A 24806-nucleotide genomic window follows, 5' to 3' on the forward strand; every position below is an offset into this window, starting at 1 on the left:
AAGAAAAGAAAAAAGGCATAAATCTTTATTGCAGATTTATTTTCATTGCAAACTTTAGACATTGTGATTCACTGAAATCATTTTTCTACTGTCAAATATGTACCTTTTCTTCATGCTGGTATTTTTTCAATAGTAATGTAGCCTTTGTACTGAGACAAATTTTCATTGTTATTTTTAGAAAGATTTTTTGCTAAGAAAAAAATTAAACATATTTACATATTTTTCATTTTATTTCGTATTTTCTTTAAGGAGTGCTTTCTCAATCATTAATAGAGTTGTTTCTGGGAGGGACTTTCATATCTGGTCAATGTCATAATATTATTTTGTATTTTTACTTGGAATAAATTAATTTTATGATGCTAATTCTTTAAAAGTTTGTTTTTTTCATTTTCAGTTATTTTTGGAGCTAAAACCTTTGTAATATTGTTACTAAAGTGTCTAGTTTTTTGAAATGCAAAGCTTTATGTATTAACTTGCTGATGTGGTTTACAATAGTGTGACAACAATGAAAATGGTTGGTTATGTAAAGTGATTGGAAAATGTAATGAACAATTGGGTAATAAAATGACAGAATGAGCAGAACATGTGAGATTTTGACAAGCCTTTTCCTTTATTACAGTGGTTTAGTGTAAGATTAGGGATGTCACAGTACAGTTCTCTAGGGATGTCACAGTGGATTTATACAACACCAGGTGCAACCAAATCTGTGGCCTGATCATGAAGTCACCCCTAGTGAAATACCACCAGGTGGAAAACCTGGCTAGGTCAACAGAATGACTCATTGCTTTTCCCCTCTAACTCTTCATTATGTCGTGCGTGTGTGTGTGTGTGTGTGTGTGTGTGTGTGTGTGTGTCTGCCACCAACTGCTGTCCATGTGTGAGACGGTACCTTTCGCCCAGGCCAGACCTTTTCCATGCACTCACACTGGTGACGTCTGGGAGTGAAAGGAAGTTGCTGAGAAGACACCACCTGCCGTGTAGTTAGACTGACTGCATTGTCTCCCCTGAGTTAGCTCCCTGCAGGGCTTGGGTGTCTACCGAGGAAGCCCTCTCAGACGTCACCACTGTGTATGGACAGTCTCAGACTTTTCCTCCACTCCACCCCACCCCACACCCACCTGCTCCGTGTTATGGTGCCCCTTGTTTGTCCCTTATTGTCCCTTATTGTGGCAACACATCTGGCAACACCCCAAGCATGATCTCTCTGCCCTCCCACCTTTCCAACACCCACCTCACCTTGAAGCTGTGCTGTTAAGGCAGCGTGTCATTGTAATGGCACCTAAAATTAAAACAAAAAAAAAACCCTGCAAAACTGGTGTTGCGTAATCAGAACATCCAATGACTTGCTCTAGATGGATGATGTGTTTCTACCAGTCCTTGATGGCCTCTTCCAGTTCCGTTGCCACGGAAGTGAGGTTGTCAATAACTCGGAGAAACGTGTGTCCAGAGTTGGCTCTTGGGTACGCTCTATGTATTCAGTTTTGTAAATAATATATAGATTAGGTCAAGTTGTGATGTAAAATTTTAACTCAAATTGGGTATTACTGGTTGGAATTTTACATTAACTACAAATAAGTGATTAGGAACAGAAGAAAAGAAATTGGAAAATTCTTGCTTAGTGGTATAAAGATTATGCTTAGATTTCTGCTTATATCTTGTGTTTTATAGCTTGTTAGTGAAGCATGGGCTAATGCAGAATGTATCGCATTTATGCAATTAGCAAATAACTGCTAGTTTTAATTTTATCTATTATATTAGCAACAAAATGGTATTTAACTGGGTAAAGCTCCTATCTAAATATTTGAGTATTGTGACATCTCTACTTGCAAGGTTTGAGTGAAAGATTAGTCACAGAATAGTGGGGAAAAAAGTATCTTTTTTGTTAAAACTGATTTATTTGTACGGATTGTTGCTTTTTCACCAGTTTGTATGGTATGTCAGCTAACATTCTGTTGTTTTTTTTAATAATAACCAAACTTCTCTATCTCAGCTGCAATAGTGTTCCATTTTACCACAGAGTATTTTATAATTAATGCTGTTGACTTTATACCCCAAAATGGGTCAAGAAGTGGATATGTGATTCGGGGATGTTTAAATTGGTCTGACGATGAAGTTAATCGCAACAAGTAGAAAACCCGGGTGCTAATACAGGATAACTTCTGCTCTTTTTTCTCTTCTGGATATAGTTCTGTTGGGGTATAAAGTATTAGGTATTTGTATTTTTGCTGTCAAAATAATGGACATAACTTTTAGAGTGTTCACAGCTAAGATCTCTGTATTTGTTTTTCAACTAACAACTAATGTTAAATGTATTGTATCTTTTATTACCTGTTCTCTTAGATTGTTTTTGCTAGTAACCCTTACTCAGCTTCTGCCTTTGGGGTTTGGACTCTTATTGCTTGTATGGAACTGCAGTACTGTGACTAAACATGGAGCTCAATGCAGCTATTGCTTACAACTGCTTAAACTTTGTAGTTTGGACTTCATTTTTTTCTGTAATAACAACTTATTAAATCTAGTTGTATGAAGTACTGACACTTGTCATCCTTTGCATTCGCTAGGGTGCATTTGCTTGGCTATGTGGATTGCATCTGGGAACGTTGGCACGTTCCATTTGCTCGATTAGCTTTTGGGGGAGGTGGGACAAATTCCTTTACAGCAGATCACGTACAGCAACATTCACCTTTTCTCTGTCACAAACAACACTCATTGGGGGGGCGGGGGAGTGTATATTTGAAACAGGAAGGTATTTGACTGTTAACACGATGTGCACGTGTTGGTTTTTACTTGCTTGCCACCAGAAACCAATTTTCAAAACCATGGAAGTCGATGAAAATGTAAGTACGCTCCTTTTCGTTTTTTTACACGAGGCTCTCCGATCATTTCAGGGAATGGGTCTTTGTAAAATCCCATGACGACTTTGGATGTGCTAGAAGCTCTCTCGTACGCACTAACTTAAATCCTTTTAGAAAATGGAGAATCCCTCCGGAGAGCTTTTTAAAACACGCAGTGCCGGCGTCCCAGCCCCGAGACTGCTTTCATGGGTTTCAGGTGCGGTCTGGCGCAGGTGTTTTTAAACTCCCGGGGCTTTAAACTCTCGGGCCCGCGCGGGACCTTCCGCCTCTGCGGGTCACCTGGGCGCCGGAGGGAGCTGGGCCGTTCGGGAGCTCAGCGGCCAGGAGGGAGGTGGCCGCCAAGCCGGGAGCCCGGGCCCTGAGCCACCTGGCGGCTACCCGCTGACCGAAGGGATGAGGGTCGGCTCGGGGCGTCCACGGGCTCCCTCCGCCTCCAGCTCGGGCCGCGTCCTAGGTTGCTCGGCTTCGTACACGTTCCTTCGTCGCAGGCTCCCAGCCCCGTCTTCTGCATTGCAACCCTTCCTGCGGCCGGTACCCAAATCTGCGTCCCACGTCTGCCCCACTCCCAGATGGCCCTGGAGTATCGTGGTGGCCCATCCACTCCTCGCTGCAGCCCTGCAGGTAAGCTAGCCCGGGGCGGTTGCGCGGCGCCCCCGAGCCTGGAGGGGGCAGCTCGGGGCGCGCCGGGTTCCGTCTGCGCGGCCGCCGGCTCCCTGAGCACGGGCTTCCCGCGCGCGAGCCGGGTGCCCCGGGAGCCTGAAGCAGGAGACCTGGGCCGCCGGGGACCGCGCTCAACATTGGGAGCTCTGTATTCCTCTTGCAGCCCCCTCCACAATGAGCAGAGGAATAATATGTTTCAGGTCCCCTTTCTATTAGAATTTCTACAAATGGAATCTTATTTTCAGAATGCTGGTCTGACTTCGGCCCCACGTTTGTCCCTGGAAAACAGGTTCTGATGTCTACACTCTAAGGAGTGCCTTTGTAAGGAGCGGCCTGTTATTTCTAAGGATAAAAATCGGAGTCCTAGTGTTTCTGGTGCGTGAGGTTTGAAAGACACTAACACGGAACAGATGTGCGGGATCGGCCCAGCTCGCTGAGATGGCTCGTGTTACCGTATTTCCCCGAAAATAAGACCGGGACTTATATTAATTTTTGCTCCAAAAGACGCATTAGGGCTTATGTTCAGGGGATGTCATCCAGAAAAATCACGCTAAGGCTTATTTTCCGGTTATGTGTTATTTTCGGGGAAACACGGTGTGTCTAGGTACCTTGCTTTACAGAAAAGAAAACTCACTGCCCTCAAACACTGATGAATGTTCAGCTTTAAAATTGCATTTGGGTGGTTTTTCATCAGACCCTTGGCACCTGGGTCAATCGGGCACTCTCAAATTGGAAGGCTTAAAAGTCTTATATTTTAACTGGAGCAGATGTGCTACGTAGGTTGGTGGTTGTGTATTGGGAAGAGCGGTGTCCAAATTGATGGGTCCTCCTGCTATTCAACGGCTTATTGGGAAGAATAAGTTTCTTCCACCAAGTCAGCTTCAGTGATTAGGGGTCTGCAAATTAACTGACAAAAGACAGACTAACAGAAGACAAAGCTCATTCGCATGCAATGTGAAGCGCACAAAAGTGGCTCCTTAACATAATTAAAGATAGGTTTATAACCTAACCTAATAGGGGAAAGGGAGGGGGAGAAAAAGGCTTCTATGAAAGGTCAAATGGTTTCTTTTGACATTGGGTTTTTAGGGGAGCAAATGTAAGATAGGAAAATCTGTGAGAATGTTTGTTTACGCAGGTGTGAGCGTTTTCTCCATCTTGTTGCCCGTGAAACTCCCCGGGAGGGGGAGGGGTTTGATTATGGCCTCTCAGAAGTTTCTGGGATAGTCAGACAAAGGAAGCTCTGAAAAAGCTGCTTTTTGCATCTGCTGAATCTGAAATGTCTTCAATTTAAAATCATCTTCATATTAATTATGGGGGATCCCAGTGGGTTCGCAGAGATAAATGGCTGGAATGAAGCTATCACTGGAACAGATAATTGAGTAGTTACCGTGGTTCCCCGAAAATAAGACCTAACCAGCCATCAGCTCTAATGTGTCTTTTGGAGCAAAAATTAATGAAGACCCGGTCTTATTTTAATATAAGACTGGGTCAATATATCATATACATCATTCATATCATATCATTCATATATCATATCATATAATCAATAGAATACAATATAATAGAATTAATATAATCAATATAATACAATTAATATATTATATAATTAATATAATATACTTTATGCTATAATATATGATATGATTAATATAATTAAATATATAATTAATATGATATGATATAATACAATTAATATAGTAATATAATGGGACAGAGTCCCAGAGAGCAGTTTCCAGGCTCTCAATCTCACGTGGAAAGGTGCTGGCTCAGCTAGTAGATGGCCATCAGCTGTAATCAGTTAGCCATTAGCCACTGATACAACTGCCTGATACAACTGCCGTGGCTACATTAGGGGGTGGGTGGGTTGGTTGGCTGGCTGGCTGGCTGGCTGGCTGGCAGGCAGAGAAGCAGATGGCGGATTGCGGGATTGTGTTGATCCTACTTCCTGTGTCTCGCCCAGCTGCCAATGAGACTGGGGTGCAGGAAGACCCCTCATTGGGGTACTGGCAGATGTTTGCTTTCGTGTTTCAACCAGCTGCCATCAGGAATATAGTGGTATCATTCCCCTATCTATGGCTCCGTTGTTCCATTTAGGCCTCACCATATCCTGCATTCTTGTGCAGTGAGTGGGAGCTGAGTCCCTGCATTACAATAATGTAATATAATTGTCATGCAGGGTGACAGGCGGGGTCTCTGGTATTGCTCCCCACCTAAGAACACAGGACATGGTGAGGCCAAAAAGGAACACCCACGAGCCATAGACAGGGGAGTAACACCACTATAGTCTCTCTGGCGGCTGGGTTGGAGACACAGGAAGCAGGAGCCACACGATCTGCAACCTGCTGTCCACTTGTCTGCCAACCAACCTCCCTTGCCAGCTGCAATCCGCTGTGCTAAATGCAATCCACGCTTGCCAGTTCGGCCACCATCTTCTTGCTAGCCCCCACTTTGCTGCTAGCGTAGCCACGGCAGTTATATTAGTGGCCAATGGCTCACTGGTTACAGCTGACGGCCAACTAGCCACAGCTGATGGCCATCCACTCACAGTTGATGGACATTTACTACCTGAGCCAGCACCTTTCCACGTGAGGCCGAGAGCCTGGAGACTGCACTCCTGGCTCTGTCCCCACAATAAGACCGGGTTTTATATTAATTTTTGCTCCAAAAGATGCATGAGAGCTGATGGTCCACCTAGGTATTATTTTCGAGGCAACACGGTAGAATCCTGTAGAACAAGGTGAGAATGAAGACCTACAAGTATAAGCAACATCACAGCAGGATCTCGCCAACTTAATGTTGATCAAAACAAGCCAGACTCAAAAGAACACATAATATATGATTCCACTTAGGTAAATGGGTAAAGGAATAACTGAAAGGGGGCACGACAGCTACTTCTGGTGTGCTGGTGACTTTGAGCTGGGTGTTGAATAAACAGGTGTGTTGTTTGTAAAAATTCATTGAGCTATACACCACCATCTGTGCACTTTTCTGTGTTTCAGTGGGACTCTAAAACAAATCAGAACGGGCTCTGTGGAAGGTCAAAGCTGATGCTTGGGCCAAACAGCATGTCTTTCTTTCCAGGCCAGCTCCGTGTAACTCAACCACACTCCTGAACATGCAGATCTCTTTTCCGGCTGGCCTTGGTACCGGTTGCCCATGCAGATTGGCCTGCTTTCCCACTCCTCCACCTCAGTGGCCCTGCTCCCAATCTTCCCCACACCCATCTCCAGGCTCCCTCCTTTCTGCTCTTCCTTAAGCCTACCAACACCCAGGAGGATTTTCTTTAAGTCCATTTGGAGGGAAAGGTGGAGTAGAGAAATAAAATTGAAAACAATCTCCAGCCATTAACTTCAGCAGTTGGTGGTTGAGGATCGGGATGAAAGCCAGTTACTCTCACAGTGCATGTGCTGACTGGCTTATGTGAAGTCTTGTTTAATATCCAAGATCTGTGGGCCCCATTTCCACATTATAGTGCTTAATTTTCTTAACATTAATATGTTTTCATTTTGAGATACTTGTAGATTCAGACACTGTTGTAAGAAATAAGACAGATATCCCATGTATTCTTTACCCAGAGTCCTAACATCTTGGAAAATTATGTTAAATGTCACAACCAAAATGTTGACATTGGTACAGACAAAATAAAGAACATTTCCATCTCCGTAGGGAATGGTCATGTTGCACCTACTCCCCCCACTTAATCCCTGGCAGTGAGTAATCTGGTCTCCAGTTCTCTAACTTTCTCATTTCAAGAATGGTATATAAAGGGAAACATACACTATATAACCTTTTGGAACTTGCATTTTTCTATCAGCATAATTCTCTAGAAATTCATCTTGGTGGTTGTATGGCTCAGTAGTTCGTTCCTTTTGATTGCCAAGTACTATTCCACGGCATGGATACACCGTATTTCTTTAACCATTTACTATGGAAGGACATTGGGATTGTCTCTAGCTTGGGGCTGTTACAAATAGAGCTACTGTAAACATTCCCTATCCAGGTTTTCCTGTGAACATGTCTTCATTTTCTCTGGGATCAATGCCCAGGAGTGCAATTATAGTGCATTATGGTAGTATCATGTTTAGTTTTCAAGAAACTACCAATCTGTTTTCTACAGGGGGTGTACCCTTTTACGTATCCACCAGAATGTATGAGTGACCCAGTTTCTCTGTGTCCTCTCCAGGATTTGGGTCTGTCACCACTTGTTCATTTAACCATTCTTATAGGTATGCAATAATATCCCACCACCATGCTTTTAATTTGCCTGTCCCTAATGGCTAATAATGTTGACTATTTTTCATATGCATATTTCTAATCTCTAGATTCCATTCAGTGAAATGTCGCTTTCTATTTTGCCCATTTTCTAATTGGATTTTTTAAAATCATGTGGTTATTTTTTAAATCATTTTATAAAGTAATTTTAACTTCACAGAAAACTGATCAAATAATCGCCATGTCCCCCCCCCAAGTTTCTCTATTAACATCTTGCATTAATGGGGTACAGTTGTTACAACTGATCAATCAGTACTGATAAATTATTAACTGAAGTTCATAGTTTATGTTGGGGATCACTCTTTGTGTTGTACATTTCTATGGGTTTTTGACAAACACATGTCATAACCACCTAATATATTAATATTAGATTGGTGCAAAAGTAATTGCAATTTTTAACCTCATAAACCACAATGATGTTTGCACCAACCTAATATCATGCAGATAAACCCTAAAAATTTTATGTGCTCCAGCTATCCATCTCTCCCCACCCCCTTGGCAACCACTGATCATTTTATTATCTATAGTTTGAGCCTTTTGCAAAATGTCATATAGTTGGAATCACACAATAGGCAAGCCTTTTCAGACTGGCTTTTTTCACTAAGCAATATGCATTTAAGTTTCCTCTATGTATTTTCATGGCTTCACAGCTTACTTTTTTTAGTGCTGAATACTATTCCATCGTCTGGATGTACCACAGTTTACCTACTGGAGGATATCTTGGCTGCTTCCTGTTTTGGACAACTATGAATAAAGCTGCTGTACACCCCCAAGTACAGGTTTTTGTGTGGACCTAAGTTTTCAATTCATTTGGGTAAATACCTAGGAACATGGTTGCTGGATCATATGGTAAGACTGTTTAGCTTTGTAAGGAACAGCCAAACTGTCTTCCAAAGTGGCTGCACATTTGCATTCCCACCAGCTCTGGGTTCCTGTTGCTCTATATTCTTGTCAGAATTGAGTGTCTCGGTGTTTTGGATTTTAGCCATTCTGATAGGTGTGCAGTTTTAATTGGCAATTCCCTAGTGATGTATAATGTTGAGCATCTTTTCATCTACTTATTTGCCATTTCTATTATCTTTGACAAGAAGTCTTTCCAGATCTTTTGCTAATTTTTTTTTTTTTTACATTGGGTTGTTTTCTAATTGTTGAGTTTTAAGAGTTCTTTGTATATTTTTGGTTCAAAGTCCTTTATGTGTTTTGCAGATACTTTCTCTGGCTTGTGTTTTCATTCTCTTCACAGTCTTTCACAGAGCAGTTTATAATTTTAATGAAGTTCAACTTAACAGTTTTTTCTTTCAAGGACCATGCTTTTCATGTTGTGTTTAAAAATTCACCACCAAACCCAAGATCATCGATTTTCTTCTGTGTTCTCTTATAGAAGTTTCACAGATTTGTGTTATGATCTATTTTGAGTTAATTTTTGTGAAAGGTGTAAGGTTTGTGTCTAGATTTTTTTGCATGAGGATGTCCAGTTGTTCCAGCACCATTTACTGAAAAAACTGTCTTTTGTCCATTGTACTGCCTTTGCTCCACCGTCCAAGACCAGTTGACTATATTTATGAGCGTCTATTTCTAGGCTCTATATTGTGTTCCATCGACCTATTTGTCTGTTCTCTCACCAGTACCACACTGGCTTGGTTGCTGTAGCTTTAGACTGTCTTGAAGTCAGGTAGTATGGGTCCCATGATTTTGTTCTTTTTCAGTATCATGTTGGCTATTAATAGGTTTTTAAAATTTCATATGCAAACTTTAGAATCTGTCAATATCTACAAAATAGCTTACTGGGATTTTGGTTGGGATTGCATTGAATCTATAGATCAGGCTGGGAAGAACTGACAGCTAAACAATATTAAGTATTCTTATCCATGAATGTGAAGTCTCTCTCCTTTGCTTTCTTTTATTAGAATTTTTATTTGTCTCATATACGTCTTGCACATATATTTTAGATTTATACCTAAGATTTCATTTTTGGGTGCTAATGCTGCTATAGAGGAAAGTGATGACCTTTTTAGCCTTATATCCTGTGACCTTGCTATATAATCACTTTAAGTTGCAGGAGTTTATTTTGTTGATTCTTTGGGATTTTCTACATAGACAACCCTGTCATCTGCAGAAAAAAGAGAGTTTAATGTCTTCCTTCCCAATCTGTATATCTTTTCTTTTTTTTTTTTTTTAAATTGTAGTGGCTAGGACTTTCAGTATAATACTGAATAGGCGTGGTGAGAGGAGACAGCCTTGCTTCATTTCCAATCTTAGAGGAAAGCATCTATATTATTAGCATTAAGTATGATATTAGGTGTAGGTTGAAGAAATTCCCCTCTATTCCTAATTTGCCAGGTTTTATAATGAGTGGGTGTTGGGTTTTGTCAAATGCTTTTTCAGCATCTATTGATAAGATCGTGATTTTTCTTCTTTAGCCTGTTGATATAATGGATTGTATTAATTGATTTTTGAATGTTGAACCAGCCTTTTATACCTAGATTCTCTCCAATGTATTCTTCAATTATTGTATTCATCATTTCTGACCTTTTTTTTATGGTTTCTATTTCCTTGTTGAGGCTCTCACTGAGTTCATCTATTCTTCCCCCAAGTTCACTGAGCATCCTTGTTTCCAGTATTTTGAATTCTGTATTTGGGGGGAAAGGGGTAGTTGGGTGGGGTGGTGTCTTAGGGAGAGAACAGTGTTAGCCGGGTTAATGGAGAGCACAGATTTGGCACCTACTGGCACCTGCCTGTACCTGCTGACAGGTGAGAGCAGAATTCAACAAAGGAATAATGAGGAACTGCCCCATTCCTGCCTCTCCAGCCCTCGCCCTGAAGTTAGTCAATTTAGTTCTTCCCTTATGTCCCTGGTACTGTTCAAGCTGCAGCCCCAGCGCTGGAGCTCAGAGCGAGTAAGTTTGGGAGTGAGTCTGTGCAAAGGCCTCTCAAGAGATACGTCTCACTGGACATAATCCCTGCTGGTTTTCATACGCAAATGTTATGGGCACTCCTCTTCCCGGGACTGGTGCCCTAGGTTGGGAATTCTGGTGTGAGGCTGAGACCACTTGCTCCTCAAGGGGGACCTCCATAGCCAAGATATCCTTTCTGATTCCTTTTTGTTTTTAAAGGAGGGCACAGCTCACAGTGGCCCATGCGAGGATCAAACCGGCAAACTTGGTGTTAATAGCACCACGCTCTAACCCACTGAGCTAACCTGCCACCCCTCCTTTCCGATTCTTAATGGCCACACTGTGGGTGTGGGACCGGCCTATTCCACATCTCTGCCCCTCCTATCAGCGTTGATATGGTTTCTTCTTTATATCCTTAGAGGACTTCTATTCAGCTAGACTTCAGGTGGTTCTCAAGGGTGGTGGTTGTATAATTTAGTTGTAATTTTGATGTGGTCATGGAAGGACGCAAACAGTGTTTACTTACTCCACCATCTTGACAGGAAGTCATTTTCTAAGTCCACTTTTACATAACACTATACGATGCCTCATGGGTAATGCAGATACCTTATGACATTTCTAATTCCTCTCTCCTGTCCCATATGACATGGCAGCCACTCATTTCACTTATATATAAGCTATACTCATCAAATACATTGTTGATATTTTTGAAATTGTCTATTAGAGCAATTAAGAATAGAGAGAATAAAAGGCTTTATTTTACCTTCATTTATTCCTTTTCATGTTCTTTCTTTCTTGGTGTAGATCTGAGTTTCTGATCTGTATCATTTTCCTTCTCTTTGGAGAATTCCTTTATCACTCCATGCAAGGCAGGTCTACTGGTGACAAATTCCCTCTGTTTTTGTTTAAGTCTTTATTTCTCCTTCACTTTTGAAAGATAATTTCGCTTGAAACATGTAGGTTGGTGGGTTTTCTTTCTTTCACCACTTTAAATATTCCACTTCACTCTTGCATGTTTTAAGAAAAGTCTGATGTAATTTTTATCTTTATAGGTAGGGGTGGTTTTTTCCTTTGTCTTTGGTTTTCTGCAGTTCAAATATATGCCTGGGTACAGGGTTTTTTGTTTTGTTTTGTTTTGTATTTATTCTGTTTGCTTGCTGTTCTCTGAGCTTCCTGGATCTGTGGTTTGCTTTCTGACATTAATTTTAGAAAATTTTCTCATTACCATTTAAAATATTTCTTTTGCTTCTTTCTCTCTCTGATATTCTAGTATGAATCTGTTTGTTAAGTGTCCCTCAGTTCTTAGATATTGTTGTATTTTTCATTCTCCTCTCTTCCCCCTTTGCATTTCAGCATGGGAAGTTTCTATTGACTTATCTTCATGTTTACTGACTCGGTATCAAGACCACTGGTGAGCCCATCAAAGATATTTTTCATTTGTTAGTTTTTGATTTTTAGCATTTCCTTTTAATTCTTACAGTTTCAGTCTCTTGGTTTATATTACCCATCTGTCCTTGCACATTATTCACTTGTTCCATTAAAACCTGTGATACATTAATAATTATTATTTAAAAATTTCAATATAATTCAAAATCTTTGCCATATGTAAGTCTGGTAGTGATGCTTTCTCTCTTCAGATTGTCTTTTCTCAGATTGCCTTAGTTTGTTTTGTAATGTTTTGTCGAAAGCTGGACATGATGTAATGGGAACAGTAACTGAGAGAGTAAAGAGGCTTTTAGTGTGAGAGTTTATCTGGCTATGAGTTAGGCTCTGTTTAATGTCTGCTGTAGCTTAGGTGTTGGGGGCTTCAATTTCCTCTAGTATCCTTGTTTTTGTCTCCCCTTTTCTTTGGGTTTCCCTAGAAACTCTTTTCCTATACCATATAATTCACCTATTTTTAAGGGTACGGGTTCAGTAATTTTTAACATATTCACAGATATATGCACCCATCACTGCAGTCAATTTTAGAACATTTTCCTCACCTCACAAAGAAATCTCTACCCTTTACCTATCATCCACCTATTCCAAACTTCCAGCCTTAAGCAACCACTAATTTTCTTTCTCTATAGCTTTCCCTATTCTGGATGTTTTGTATGAACGGATTCACATAATATGTGGTATTGTGTGACTGACTTCTTTCAATTAGCATAATGTTTTTAAGGTGCACATGTTGTAGCAAGTATCAGTACTTCATTCATTTTAATGGCCAAGTAGTGTTTCACTGTATAGAAATGCAGTAGTCCCCCTTCATCCCTGGGGATACGTTCTGAGACCCTCAGTGGATGCCCGAAACTGCAGATAGTACCTCACTCTACATATACTATGTTTTTCCTATACATACATATCTCTGATAAAGTTTAATTTATAAATTAGACACAGTAAGAGATTAACAATAGCTAATAAAAAATGGACAATTATACTGTAATAAAAGTTATGTGAATGACTTTGGGGCCATCATTAAGTAACATAATTGTTACATGAACATAAGCACTGTGCTCCCAAGACAGTTCATCTGATATCTGAGACGGTTAAGTGACCTATACAGTATGGATAGGCTGGACAAAAGAATGATTCACATCCCAGGGGGACAGAGCAGGAGGCATGAGATTTCATCACACTACTCAATACAGCATGCAATTTAAGACTTATGAATTGTTTATTTCTGGAATTTTCCATTTAATATTTTTGGACTGTGGGTAACTGAAACTGCAGGTGAGGAGGGACTACCGTACCACATTTTGTTTATCTATTTGTCAGTTAATGGACATTGGGGTTGTTTGCATCCTTTGCCTATTATGAATTATGATGCTACAAATATTTTTGTGTGGCCATGTTTTCATTACACTTGGTTAATACCTAGGAATGGGATTGGTGGGTCATCTGGTAAGTTTATGTTTAACTTTATAAGAAACTTCCAACCTATTTTCCAAAGCGGCTGTACCATTTTGCATTTCAAATAGCAGTGCACGTATGAGTGTTGCAGTTACTCTGCATCTTTGTCAGCAGTTCGTATTGTCAGTTTTTCAAATTTTGAGCCATTCTCATAGGTGTGTAATACACCAGTACACACTATTGGAAAAGATGTTGAACATCTATCTTTTCATGTGCTTATTTGCCTTCTGTATATCATCTTTGTTGATGTGTCTGATCAAATCTTTTGCTTGTTTTTAAATTGGGTTGTTTATTTACTGAGTTTTGGAAATTATTTATATATTCTTTATATGTAAGTCTTTTATCAGATATAAGTATGTGATTTGGAAATATTTTCTCTCACTTTGTGGCTCTTCATTTTTTCTAAAGTGTCTTTCAAATAGTGGAAGTTCTTAATTTTTTTTAAAGTACAATATATTTTTCTTCTACGGATCACGCTTTTGGTACCATATCCAAGAAATCTTTGCTTAACCCAATATCACAAAAATTTTCTCTGCTGTTTTCTTCTAGAAGTTACACAGATTTAGGTTTATCAAGTATGTCCATGATTAATGTTTAATTGAATTTGGTGTTAAGATATCAGGTATATTTGGAGGTATTTTTTTTTTAGCATACGGATACCCACTTTTGAAAAGAACTGCCTTAGCACCTTTGTATAAAATCAATTGACTATGTGTCAGTATATTTGTAGGCAATTAATTCTATTCCACTGATAAATCACTATGCCAATACTATACTATCAATAACTATATGTTTATAATGAGCTTTAAAAACTAGCAATGTAAGTTTTCCAATGGTTCCTTTTTCATAGTTGTTTTTGATTACTCTAGTTCCTTTGCCTTGCCACATGAATTTTAGAATCAATTTATTGATTTCAACAAAATATCCTTCTGGAATTTTGATTGGAATTGCTTTGTGTCTACAAATCAATTTGGAGAGAACTTAAATCTTACCAGTGAGTTTTCAATCCATGAACATGTTTATGTATCTTCATTTTTCAAGGTCTTTTTGGTTTCTTTCCTCAGCATGTTGTTTTCAGCACACAGACATATTTCGTAAGACTTATACCTAAGTACTTTATGACTTTGGGTGCTGTTACATAATGTTTAAAATTTTCAATTTCCAGTTTTTTATTGCTGGTACATACAGAAATACATTTCTTTTTTTGTATACTGATCCTGTAAACTGGCTTAACTCGCAGTAGCCGTTTTGTAGAATCTTTGGAATTTTCTACAATCATTGTAAGTAGAAACAGTTATCATTCTTATTTTCTGAGCTGTGTGCATTCCTTTTATTGACTTATTGTACTGGGAAGGACCTCAAAGATATCTTTGATCCATCTTTATGTCAATACTATACTTTCTTGAATAGGAGTGGAGAAAGTAGACACCATGTATCATTTTAATTTCTTGAAACTTGCCAGGAGTTGCATTATGGCTCAACATATGATCAGTTTGTGTTAACGTTCCATGTAAGCTTCCAAAGACTGCATTCTGCAATCATTGGGTATATCTATATATACAGTGTTTCCCCCAAAATAAGACCTAACCGGAAAATAAGCCCTAGCATGATTTTTCAGGATGGCATCCTCTGAACATAAGCCCTAATGCATCTTTTGGAGCAAAAATTAATATAAAACCCGGTCTTATTTTTGGGGAAACATGGTACATGTCAAGCCATATTGTATTAAAATCATCTACATCCTGCTGTTTTTTCTGGTCTGTTTGTTCTAAGAAGAGGTATGTTAAAATCTCTCACTGTGACCATGGACTTGTCCATTTCTGTAGTTTCGTCTATTTTTGTCTTGAGGTATGTATCAATTTGGAGTTGTTATACCTCCTAGTTAACTGAATTTCTTATTATGAGATAAAACTCTTTATTGCAAGTAACACTTTTTACCTTGAAGCCTACTTTTTCTGAAATTAATGTAACTATACTAGCTGTTGGCTTCAGTATCCTTCCTCCACTGGTCTTTGAGCTTCTCCCATTGTGTTTGGCACAGTAGGAAATGATCAATAAATGTCGTGCATGTGACTGTCACTTTTCTATTTTTCAAACACGAAATAACCATATATGTGATTCGTCTGTACATCCCTAAAGTTGTTTCATTTTTGCCTGTTTTCACTCTTTATATAAATGAGCTCAAACTATACCTTTTATTTCTTTCACTCACCCATGTTTTTGAGATTTATCCGTTTTATTACTGATTTTTCATTGCTGTACAGTATTTCATTATATAAATAACCCCAGGAGATCTTATTAAGTCCCATACCTTAAAATATTACCTTCCAAATTTGTAACTCTAGTTGTGACCTTTCCTATGAGTTTTAGACTCCTATCTACTATCTAGAACCTGTGTACTCAACGTATCTCTTTGGTATATAATAGGAATCTCAAATTTAATGACCAAAAGATAATTTTTGACTTCTTACCTTCCCTTTACCACTCCCAAATTTGCTCCCTTTTGTCTTCTGTTATCTCCCCAAAACACCACTCACCCAGCTATGCCAGAACCAAAACCAAGATGGAAACACATTTGGTTTTATGTTGAGGTATAAGCAGGAGGACAGACTGACTTGACTGAGGTAAATATGGTGGGATATGACGAGACAAAGTCCGGGAAGTGGGCAGGGGCCAGAACGTGTAGGACTTGCAGACCATGGTAAGGAGTTCAGGATCAGTCTGAGTGTTATAGGAAGCCACCGGAGGATTTGGCAAGCAGGAAGACCAGTTAGAACAGAGTAGTCCAGGAGTTAAGATGATGGTGGACACTATCGCCACAGCAGTGGAGCTGGAGAAAAGTCAAGAGATTTGGAAAATATTTTGGAGATGTAAAACTTGCAAATGGATTGGATGAAGGGGTGTGCAAAAAATAGACATAACTCAAAGGTGATTTCTTGTCTCTTCTCCCATGATATCCCTTTCCTTCCAGACCCCCTATTAAGTGTACTCATACATTAGATACTCTCATTCCTTTTCCCATGATTTTTGCCTGCTCTTTCATACTTTCAATCAATTCATCTGTATGCCATTGTAGGTGATTTTGTAAGATCAGTTCCCCAGTTCACAAATTCTCCTCAACTGTGTCTAACTATGCATTGATAACTATCAAATTCTGAATTCCAATAACTATTTTTCATTTATAGGATCTTTTTCAAATTTGACTAATTTTTTGTTTTCCTTTTTTTATATCTACTTATCTTTATGATTTTTCAGATTATTCTATATGCAGTTCTTAAAGAACTAATTCTCCTATTTGCATCTGCTGACTTTTCCAGTAGTTCATTGCCTCCTATAGATTTTGTGTGTGAGTATGCATGTGTAAATTTAATCTTAGAATCTTTCACTCTATGGAATTCTATGAGACCCTATCTGAAACTGTCCCTACGGAACAGTTTTGTATTTGCTTCTGTTAGGGTCCCAGAATTTAGTTATTTTCTTGATTTGTGGTTCCTACAATATACACTTAGCAGCAACCCAGACCTTAAATCTACCTGTGGTACAGGCCGGGGATTCTGATTTCTCATAGATAATTTTGTGTTTCTGGGCTCTTGGACAGTTATGCTAGTCCTGTTTGAATCATGAGCTCTTTGTGACTTTATGGAGGGGATTAAGTTATTGTTCAATTTTCTCCTGTAAGCCACGTCTTTTGTCCCAACAGAGATTTTAGGATCTCAGCTCCTGTATTCTTCAACAAAACTTCACTGGTTTGAGGGAATTTATCGGAGACTAGGAACCCTTTCCTGAGGCAGCAGGCAATATTTGCCTCCTTAGAGATGATGGCTGACACTGATTTGTATTACTAGCAAACATTTCCTATTAATTGGCAAGTTTTTGATTTATAGATCCACATTGAGTACTCTGGCACTTGATAACAGATTTTCCTACAATCAGTTTCACTTTAGATCCCAATGATGCCAGCATGTATTCTGGGAAATTGAGGAGGTCCTGTCTTTAATCAGGGAGTATAAGATTGTATGGAATGAATGTGTGATGTAATACTTATTACTTTTCTATAATTTCTATTCTTAGAGGCAAAAATAGGGGAACTATAAGTGGTCACATTCTCAAACAGCTTCATGGGAGTATTTACTTTTGAATACGCTTATTTAACCATCTAAAAGGAATAAGGATACACTATACTGGTTCAGTCAGTCCAAGATCAGAGACTTGCACCTCTGTCACCATTATAATAGCTCTTGCTGAAAGACTAGAATATTTTTTTGAGAAACATTTGTGGATATATACATATAACAAAAATTATACTCAGAACCCCAAATTTTAATATTTCTTTAGTGCTAAAAACTTAAAATTTTCTTATAGGCAATAATAACTCTGATACTCTGAATATATATTTTTATATAATTTTTTATGATAAATTTTCTATAATAAACTGAAAAGGGGAGGATAGTACAATATGGGTATCCATAAACCCATTACCCAGCTTAAAATAGTAACATTCTTTCATGTTTGTTTTGTTTCCCACATGCATACATTTTTAAAAACATTATCATATCATCATCACATCCACAAAATTAACAGCTATAAATTTAATCATATTCACTACTCAGTTCAACTTTCTCCATGTATCTATTATTTTTAAGCTGCGCTACACTCTAACTGGGTCACTTAATTGAGACTACTTAGTTCTTACTGTTTGTGTTTTACTCTTTGTGTTGTGCTTTATTTGGAAAGCTGGAATGTGTGATTTAATTTTGTGTAACTCAAAAGGTTCTTTTTAAATGTTATAGTCACACTAAGTCTTCTTTTTACCCCCGATCCTGTTGTCCCACTCAGAGGCAATGGATGTGTGATGGAATGCTTATTACTTTTCTATAATTTCTATTTTTAGAGGCAAAAGTGTGGGAACTATAAGCGGGCAATTAACATTACCCTGTCTCTGCTTCTAGAAATAGTCTACTCTTAAAATTTAAACTGCTTAAACATCTGACTTACAGCTCTGTCCTTTCAATTTGGAAAAAACTTTAACATTTCTTTAATGTATTGCTCCCTACATATTTATAGAAAATATCAATTACTATGAGCTATGTTAACTAGTCTGGCTTATGGAAATAGCAAATAATAAATAATTTTAAAAATTCAACTCAAGTATACTGGCTCAGCTACCCAGTGCTATATACAGTGGATGTTCTATATAAAGTCAAGAGTTTCCTTTTGGTCTTTTACAATTTGAATATAATTCCTAAACAGTGAATATAATTCCTAAACAGTGAAGAAATTAACCATTTAATTAGTAAGAAAAAAGGCACTGAGCTTTTTTAGAACCTTTTTATCTGAACTAATAACTTCAATCTTTTGCTTTTTCTAGTGCTCATTTCCTACAAATAACACACAGTTGCATGTTTTACAGTTTCAATCTTATTTATTATTCTCTTGTGGAATGCTAGGTTTAATGTTACAGTATGGTTGTCAAAGCTACTGAAATGTGACAAATGTCATGTCTAAATGCTGCAGAACAGTGTAACTAATGATTTTCAACAGAAAAAAGTTATTTTACAGCTGAGGTCTGATGGTTTTTAAACCAATGCCTATGTGTATGGCCAGCCACAAACCTTGGGGATGTTGATTACCTGTACATGTATATACAAATATCTCCCATACATATATATGCACACAGGCATGTATTAATTTATGTGTGAAATTTATAAAATTATATACATATACATACATGCACATCTATATACATATACCCACCCTCACCATTGAGCTCACTTTTCTAACACTGGTTAATCGGCTTCAGGCCCAGTATAACTACATGATTTTAGTGCCAATACCAAGCACCTTTTCGGATGCAGGATAGGTATGTTTGTGCATATAGTTATGTGTATTTATGTATGTTTGTATATATAGAAGGAATTATTTCTCCCAATCATGCATTACTTCAATAAACAGTCTTTTTACCATAGGTTTTGGAACTCTAAACAGTGTAAAATCTACTTTTGGAAAACTGTATATGTTCATAGTTACAAAAAATATATTATATATATATATGTATATATATATATATATATATATATGACCGAAACCTATTGCGTACATATGTTCTCTGAATCTGGCTATATCCTAGCCATTAGATAAATTAAAAAAACACCCTCTTAATAGGATGTTATTATGATAGTTTTAAATAGACCATTACCTGTAGAACAGCTGATATATTTTAAAAGTTGACAAAATGGTGTTAAAGATTTGAAAAACACTACGCATCTGCATTAAATATATAAAGGTTTCCACCAAGGGCCTGGTTCAATTCATTGTCAAGGATTTTCATGTTCTAAGAGTGACCATTGTCAGTCATTATTCTTAAAATTATGGCTCATTAAGGCTTTTATACAAAAAAAGCCATTTTTAATCATTTATAAAAACAAGTTCTTTTTAAAACAAAAAATGTACATGAACACTAAAGTATGCATGGATATTAATCCTGTACAAAGTGACTATGTAAAGATAGGAGGCTCGTTTCCAGTAGGAACACCTCATGGTAGCACTTGTAAACCTGGTTTGGTTCCTCTGCTCTGCAGCTATTCAGCATGTAAAATTTAAACCATTTCACATTAACATTTAAATTTAATACAGTGCAAATATTTGAGAATAACTTGTTCCTCCCAGTGAAACAAGAACCAGCGTTATGCTGAATATTCTTCGTATCTATTTACACATTGAGCTAAAAGTTCACCATAAACTTTGAAATTTGCTGAATATCAGCAGAAATGTAACCGAACTAGCAGCAACTGCATTTACAATATTTGATAGTTACTTGAGAGAATGCATAAAATTTTCCAGGCTGTACTCTGACTCATATTGCTCTTGATCCCAAAGATCACTCAGGTTTTCAAGAATTGATTTCATACTTGCTTTTCCAGAAGTAGAGGTGTCAGCTTTTTCTGCTTTGCCATCCTTAAGAAAAATTGGCAGAAAGATAAACTGATTAACTTCAGAAACTGTACTTTCCTTTAAAATATCACACTTGTTTCTAACATTGCACTTATTCAAGAGTTAAATACTTCAAGTGATGGAGAAGTTCATGATCTCATAAGATAGGTCTGTGGAAAAACAGAATAACCTAATAATTTGATTCATCATTTTAAGCCTTTTGTTTGGAAGAATTATAAGAACATTACAAAGAACTCATTGTTCATTGTGTCACATTGGCTCTGTCATTCTCTCCCCTGTATATATATGTGTATAAATGTATGTATAAGTCAGATATATAGTCAAATAATCAGCTTTTTTCCAAAACCATTCAAGAGAAATTTTGTAGATATTATGCCCCTTTCTTCCTAGATAGAAATAAGCATGTATTCCTAAGGACATTCTCTTAATCAAAGTACAAAGATAAAATTAAGGAAATTTAATTGATATACTAAAATGATCATATATATATATATACATATACATATATACACACACACATATATATACATACATATATATGTATATGTATATGGACAATTGGCAAAATTTGACTATACAATATAGTCAAATATATGGAATATATATACCATAGTGAAATTTTGCCAATCGTCCCAATAGAATCCTTTATGGCAATAGCTCTTGCTTCCCTGGAACACCCCCGAGCCCAGTTCTGCTCGCTGAAAGTCACCCATAAGAATATTCTTTCAAACAGAATAAAAGCATCTGAAGATAGCAATGCATGTTTGAGTCTTCTTTTTCTAAGTTACACATATCTTGTTCATTCAGCCTTACCTTATGACATGATTAAAGAACCTTCCTCATCCCGGCCATCTCTTGGGGACTAATTTGTTACTGTTTAAAATGTAGCACCCAGAACCAGATATAATATTCTAAATGTGGCTTAGATCCACTGTACAATCTCTCAGATTTGGACATTACAATTTTGTTATTACAGCTACCGTGTTTCCCTGAAAATAAAACCTAGCTGGACCATCAGCTCTAATGCGTCTTTTGGAGCAAAAATTTACTATAATATGAGACCCAGTCTTATATTAAATTTTTCCTCCAAAAGACGCATTAGAGCTGATGGTCCGGCTAGGTCTTATCTTCGAGGAAACACGGTAGTTTATCAAAGGCCAATCTCATCATAATTATGCCAAGTGTGCAGTTCATTTTCTGAACCTATATAGGACTTTAAAGTCCTTATTAGTTTTACATTATTAGACTGACCAATATTTCCAGCTGGTGCATCTTTTGATTATGGATTGTTATCCGATATATTAGTTCCATCATCCACAAGAACAAAAAACGGCTCCTGTTTATTGAGAAACTATACTAGATACACTTTCTAAACACTTACATATGTTATTTTATTTTACCTTCCTAACCATGTAGTAATGTAGGCATTACCCTCCCAAGGGTATAGATGCTCAAAGATGTTAATTTGCCTAAGGTCACCATTTAATAGGAGGCAGGGCAAGAAACACACACCCAGGTGTTTCCAGTGACAGTGTCCTTTAGCAAGAAAGGACTAAGAAACCTTGGCACAAGACAAGGGAGACATCAATCAGAAAGTCAAAACTTCAAACATCCCCTAGTATCCCTGGAACGTTTTATCTGGCCATCAAAAATCCTCTCTAAGAGTTGTCTAGCTGATACTGAAGTGAATACCTTTTGCTGCTCCCTTCAGTACTTTCACCAAACAGTCCCAGGAAGTCTGTAAACGCATTAAAGATAGAGCAAATTGTGTATGTTCTTTACCTTATCAAGAGTAAACAGATCGAGAAGTTGATCTGTCCCCATACTCTGCAAACTAGAATTCTCTTGGCTGATAACTGTATTCGCTATGTTCATCTTGAATTTCTGCAAACCCATTATTTTCTCTTCCAATGTTCCTCTGGTTATCAATCGGTACACGTTAACCACACGTTTCTGAATGAGAAAAAGAAGTTAAGCAAGTATAGCACAAATAAACTGATAAGCTTAGAGGTTCACAGTCACGGGTCTTGCACCAAGTACTTAACTACTATCTAATTAGGACTGAGCTTAAAATGTTTGCAGAGAATCACAGAATATTAGGAATGGATAGTATAGTGTCCCATCAAGTTGCCATATTTAATGCATGAGGAAGTGGTGCTACAGAATTAAATGACTTGCCTAAGTCAAACATTTATTAACATCAGAGTAGGAACGTAAACCAAGGCTTCCTGTCTTTTTAGGGGAGTCCTCTCCCCAGTTCACAGGTTAACATCTGTGAGTGGTGACTTTTTACCTGCCCAATGCGATGGGCCCGGTCCATGGCCTGTAGATCACGCATGGGATTCCAGTCATGCTCTACAAATACCACTGTGTCAGCGCCTGTTAAGTTAAGCCCCAGGCCACCAACATGAGTTGTAAGTAAGAGAACGTCTATGGATGGATCATTGTTAAACCTAAAAGTATAGATATTAAAAAATAAAATTAGTACATTTCTTTCTAAGGTACCTATATAATAGACATTGGACTATTCAATAGAAATTAAATGGCACAAATGAGAACATTTCTTTACAAACTATCTGATAAAACTATCTTCTTTTAATATATATAATATCTCTGGTCATAGAAAGAATGTATTCTGGAACATGTCAGATATTTCTTAAACAGAAATAAGTCCAACTGGATTGTATTTTAGAATAACAAAGACTAAGTTGCATAACAGATAAAGATTAAGTTGCAAAAATGTAATTAAATACTAATTATAATTAAACAAAACCCAACTATGAACCATTAATGTATGGAGACAGAAGAGGATAAGTAGTTATCTCTATTTTTTAGACCAGTCAGGGAAGGTAGAGGATGAGGGTGTTGAGGGTTGCTGCTATTGTACTAGTCCTAGAAGATAATGACAAAGGACATCTAGTAGCTTCTAGGAAAAAGGAAAACTAACATTATTACTAACAATATTACCAAGCTACCATTTATTACATTCTCACTCTGAGTCAGGTAAGAGCTTTGTACTTTACATGCATGTTTTTTAATTGTTACAATAGCTCTATAAGGATAACACCATTGTCCCTAATTTAGAGACGCGGGCTCTGTGCATGATAAACAGGCCCAGAGAACACTGCCTAAATAGCACAGTCAGGCATCAAACCTGGATCTGTCTGCCTCTGAAGCTCATTCGTGGACTCTGACTGTACTGTGCCTAAAAATCTCTTGGGGATGCTTGTTAAAAGTGCTGACTCTTGAAGTGAGCAGATCTGGGACAGAACCTAGGAATCTGCATTTAGAAATACGACATTTCTAAAGCAGAGGGTGTAGGCCACACTTGAGAAACACTGCATTAATCAATTTTGCTTCCTAGCTGGGCCAGCTTCCAACTTGTTCTCAGCAGAGACAGAGATTAGGCTACAGATCTCAGCTAAGCCACCTGTTTGCTTCCTGCTACACCAACTCCCCAGAAAAAGGTGAGGTGGAAAGTAGTTGTCTCTATTTTTTGTCGATGCCTTACATTTCTTTCATATCCTTCGAAGTGCCTTTTCTATACAGTCACACTGTATTTTTTAACTAAAAAAACTATGCAATTATATTTCTGTAGTAATATATTTTTGAAAGGGTTTGGGTTGAATTACACAATAAAACACAGTTGCAGATATTTAGCCAAAGAAAATACTTTGTGAGGCAAACTTCGAAGTAAGTAATAATACACTGACTATATAGCTTGACTTACGAGTTTTAGAAGCCACTTACCGTGAAACAATGGAATGCCTCTGACCAGGAGGTATGCTACCATCTAACCTCAAGTAAGTGACAGAGGGTAAGTGAGGTTTGAGGAGATCGTGTTCTACTATATCCAGCATACTTTTAAGCTGACAGAAGATCAGTATCCTGTGTTGGGCCACAACAGACTCTGTGCCACTCTCCGAAGTGCTGCCATTTCCCAAACCACAGTCCAACAGCAACTGGAGAAAAAGAATCAATTATTACATAGGAGTTCAATAAAAGTAGGCAACCAGGAGTTTTTCAAGCTGTTCCTCATATAAAATGGTTTCTAGATTATTTTATTATAGTTATTTACTTATAGTGCCCCAAACTATAAATGATACTCAAAATTTGGCCTGACTGATATAAAATACAATGAAACTATGATGCCCTCATTTTGGCCATTACACTGTTATTAATCCCATCCAAGATTATTAGCATTATTTCCTGGCAACTAATTCACACAGTAGGTTTACACTGAACATGCCATCATATCAAACTCAAGTTTACCCTATATGAA

The 24806-nt window shown here is 37.8% G+C and overlaps 2 protein-coding genes across 3 annotated transcripts in view; one reads left to right on the plus strand and one right to left on the minus strand.

Annotated features, from left to right (window-relative positions):
- Positions 1 to 2759: 2759 nt before the first annotated feature.
- Positions 2760 to 24806, plus strand: part of FGFBP3 (fibroblast growth factor binding protein 3) — a 112824-nt gene continuing 90777 nt past the window's right edge. Inside the window, exon 1 of one of the 2 annotated variants that reach the window (XM_033130612.1) lies at positions 2760 to 2837. The gene's annotated coding sequence lies outside the window, so the exon portion shown is untranslated. Of the gene's footprint in view, positions 2838 to 3287; positions 3477 to 24806 lie in introns of those variants that run through there. The other variant, XM_033130611.1, reaches the window with a different exon arrangement.
- BTAF1 (B-TFIID TATA-box binding protein associated factor 1) overlaps positions 18976 to 24806 on the minus strand; it is an 85262-nt gene continuing 79431 nt past the window's right edge. Inside the window, exons 35-38 of the mRNA XM_033130608.1 lie at positions 24275 to 24486; positions 22818 to 22977; positions 22307 to 22477; positions 18976 to 20527 (exon numbers count right to left, since the gene is read on the minus strand). Coding sequence (XP_032986499.1) covers positions 20384 to 20527; positions 22307 to 22477; positions 22818 to 22977; positions 24275 to 24486 — 687 coding nt within the window. The 3' untranslated portion in view covers positions 18976 to 20383. The remainder of the gene's footprint in view (positions 20528 to 22306; positions 22478 to 22817; positions 22978 to 24274; positions 24487 to 24806) is intronic.

The sequence above is a fragment of the Rhinolophus ferrumequinum genome, chromosome 16 (assembly GCF_004115265.2).
Source record: "Rhinolophus ferrumequinum isolate MPI-CBG mRhiFer1 chromosome 16, mRhiFer1_v1.p, whole genome shotgun sequence".
Classification (NCBI taxonomy): Eukaryota; Metazoa; Chordata; class Mammalia; order Chiroptera; family Rhinolophidae; genus Rhinolophus; species Rhinolophus ferrumequinum.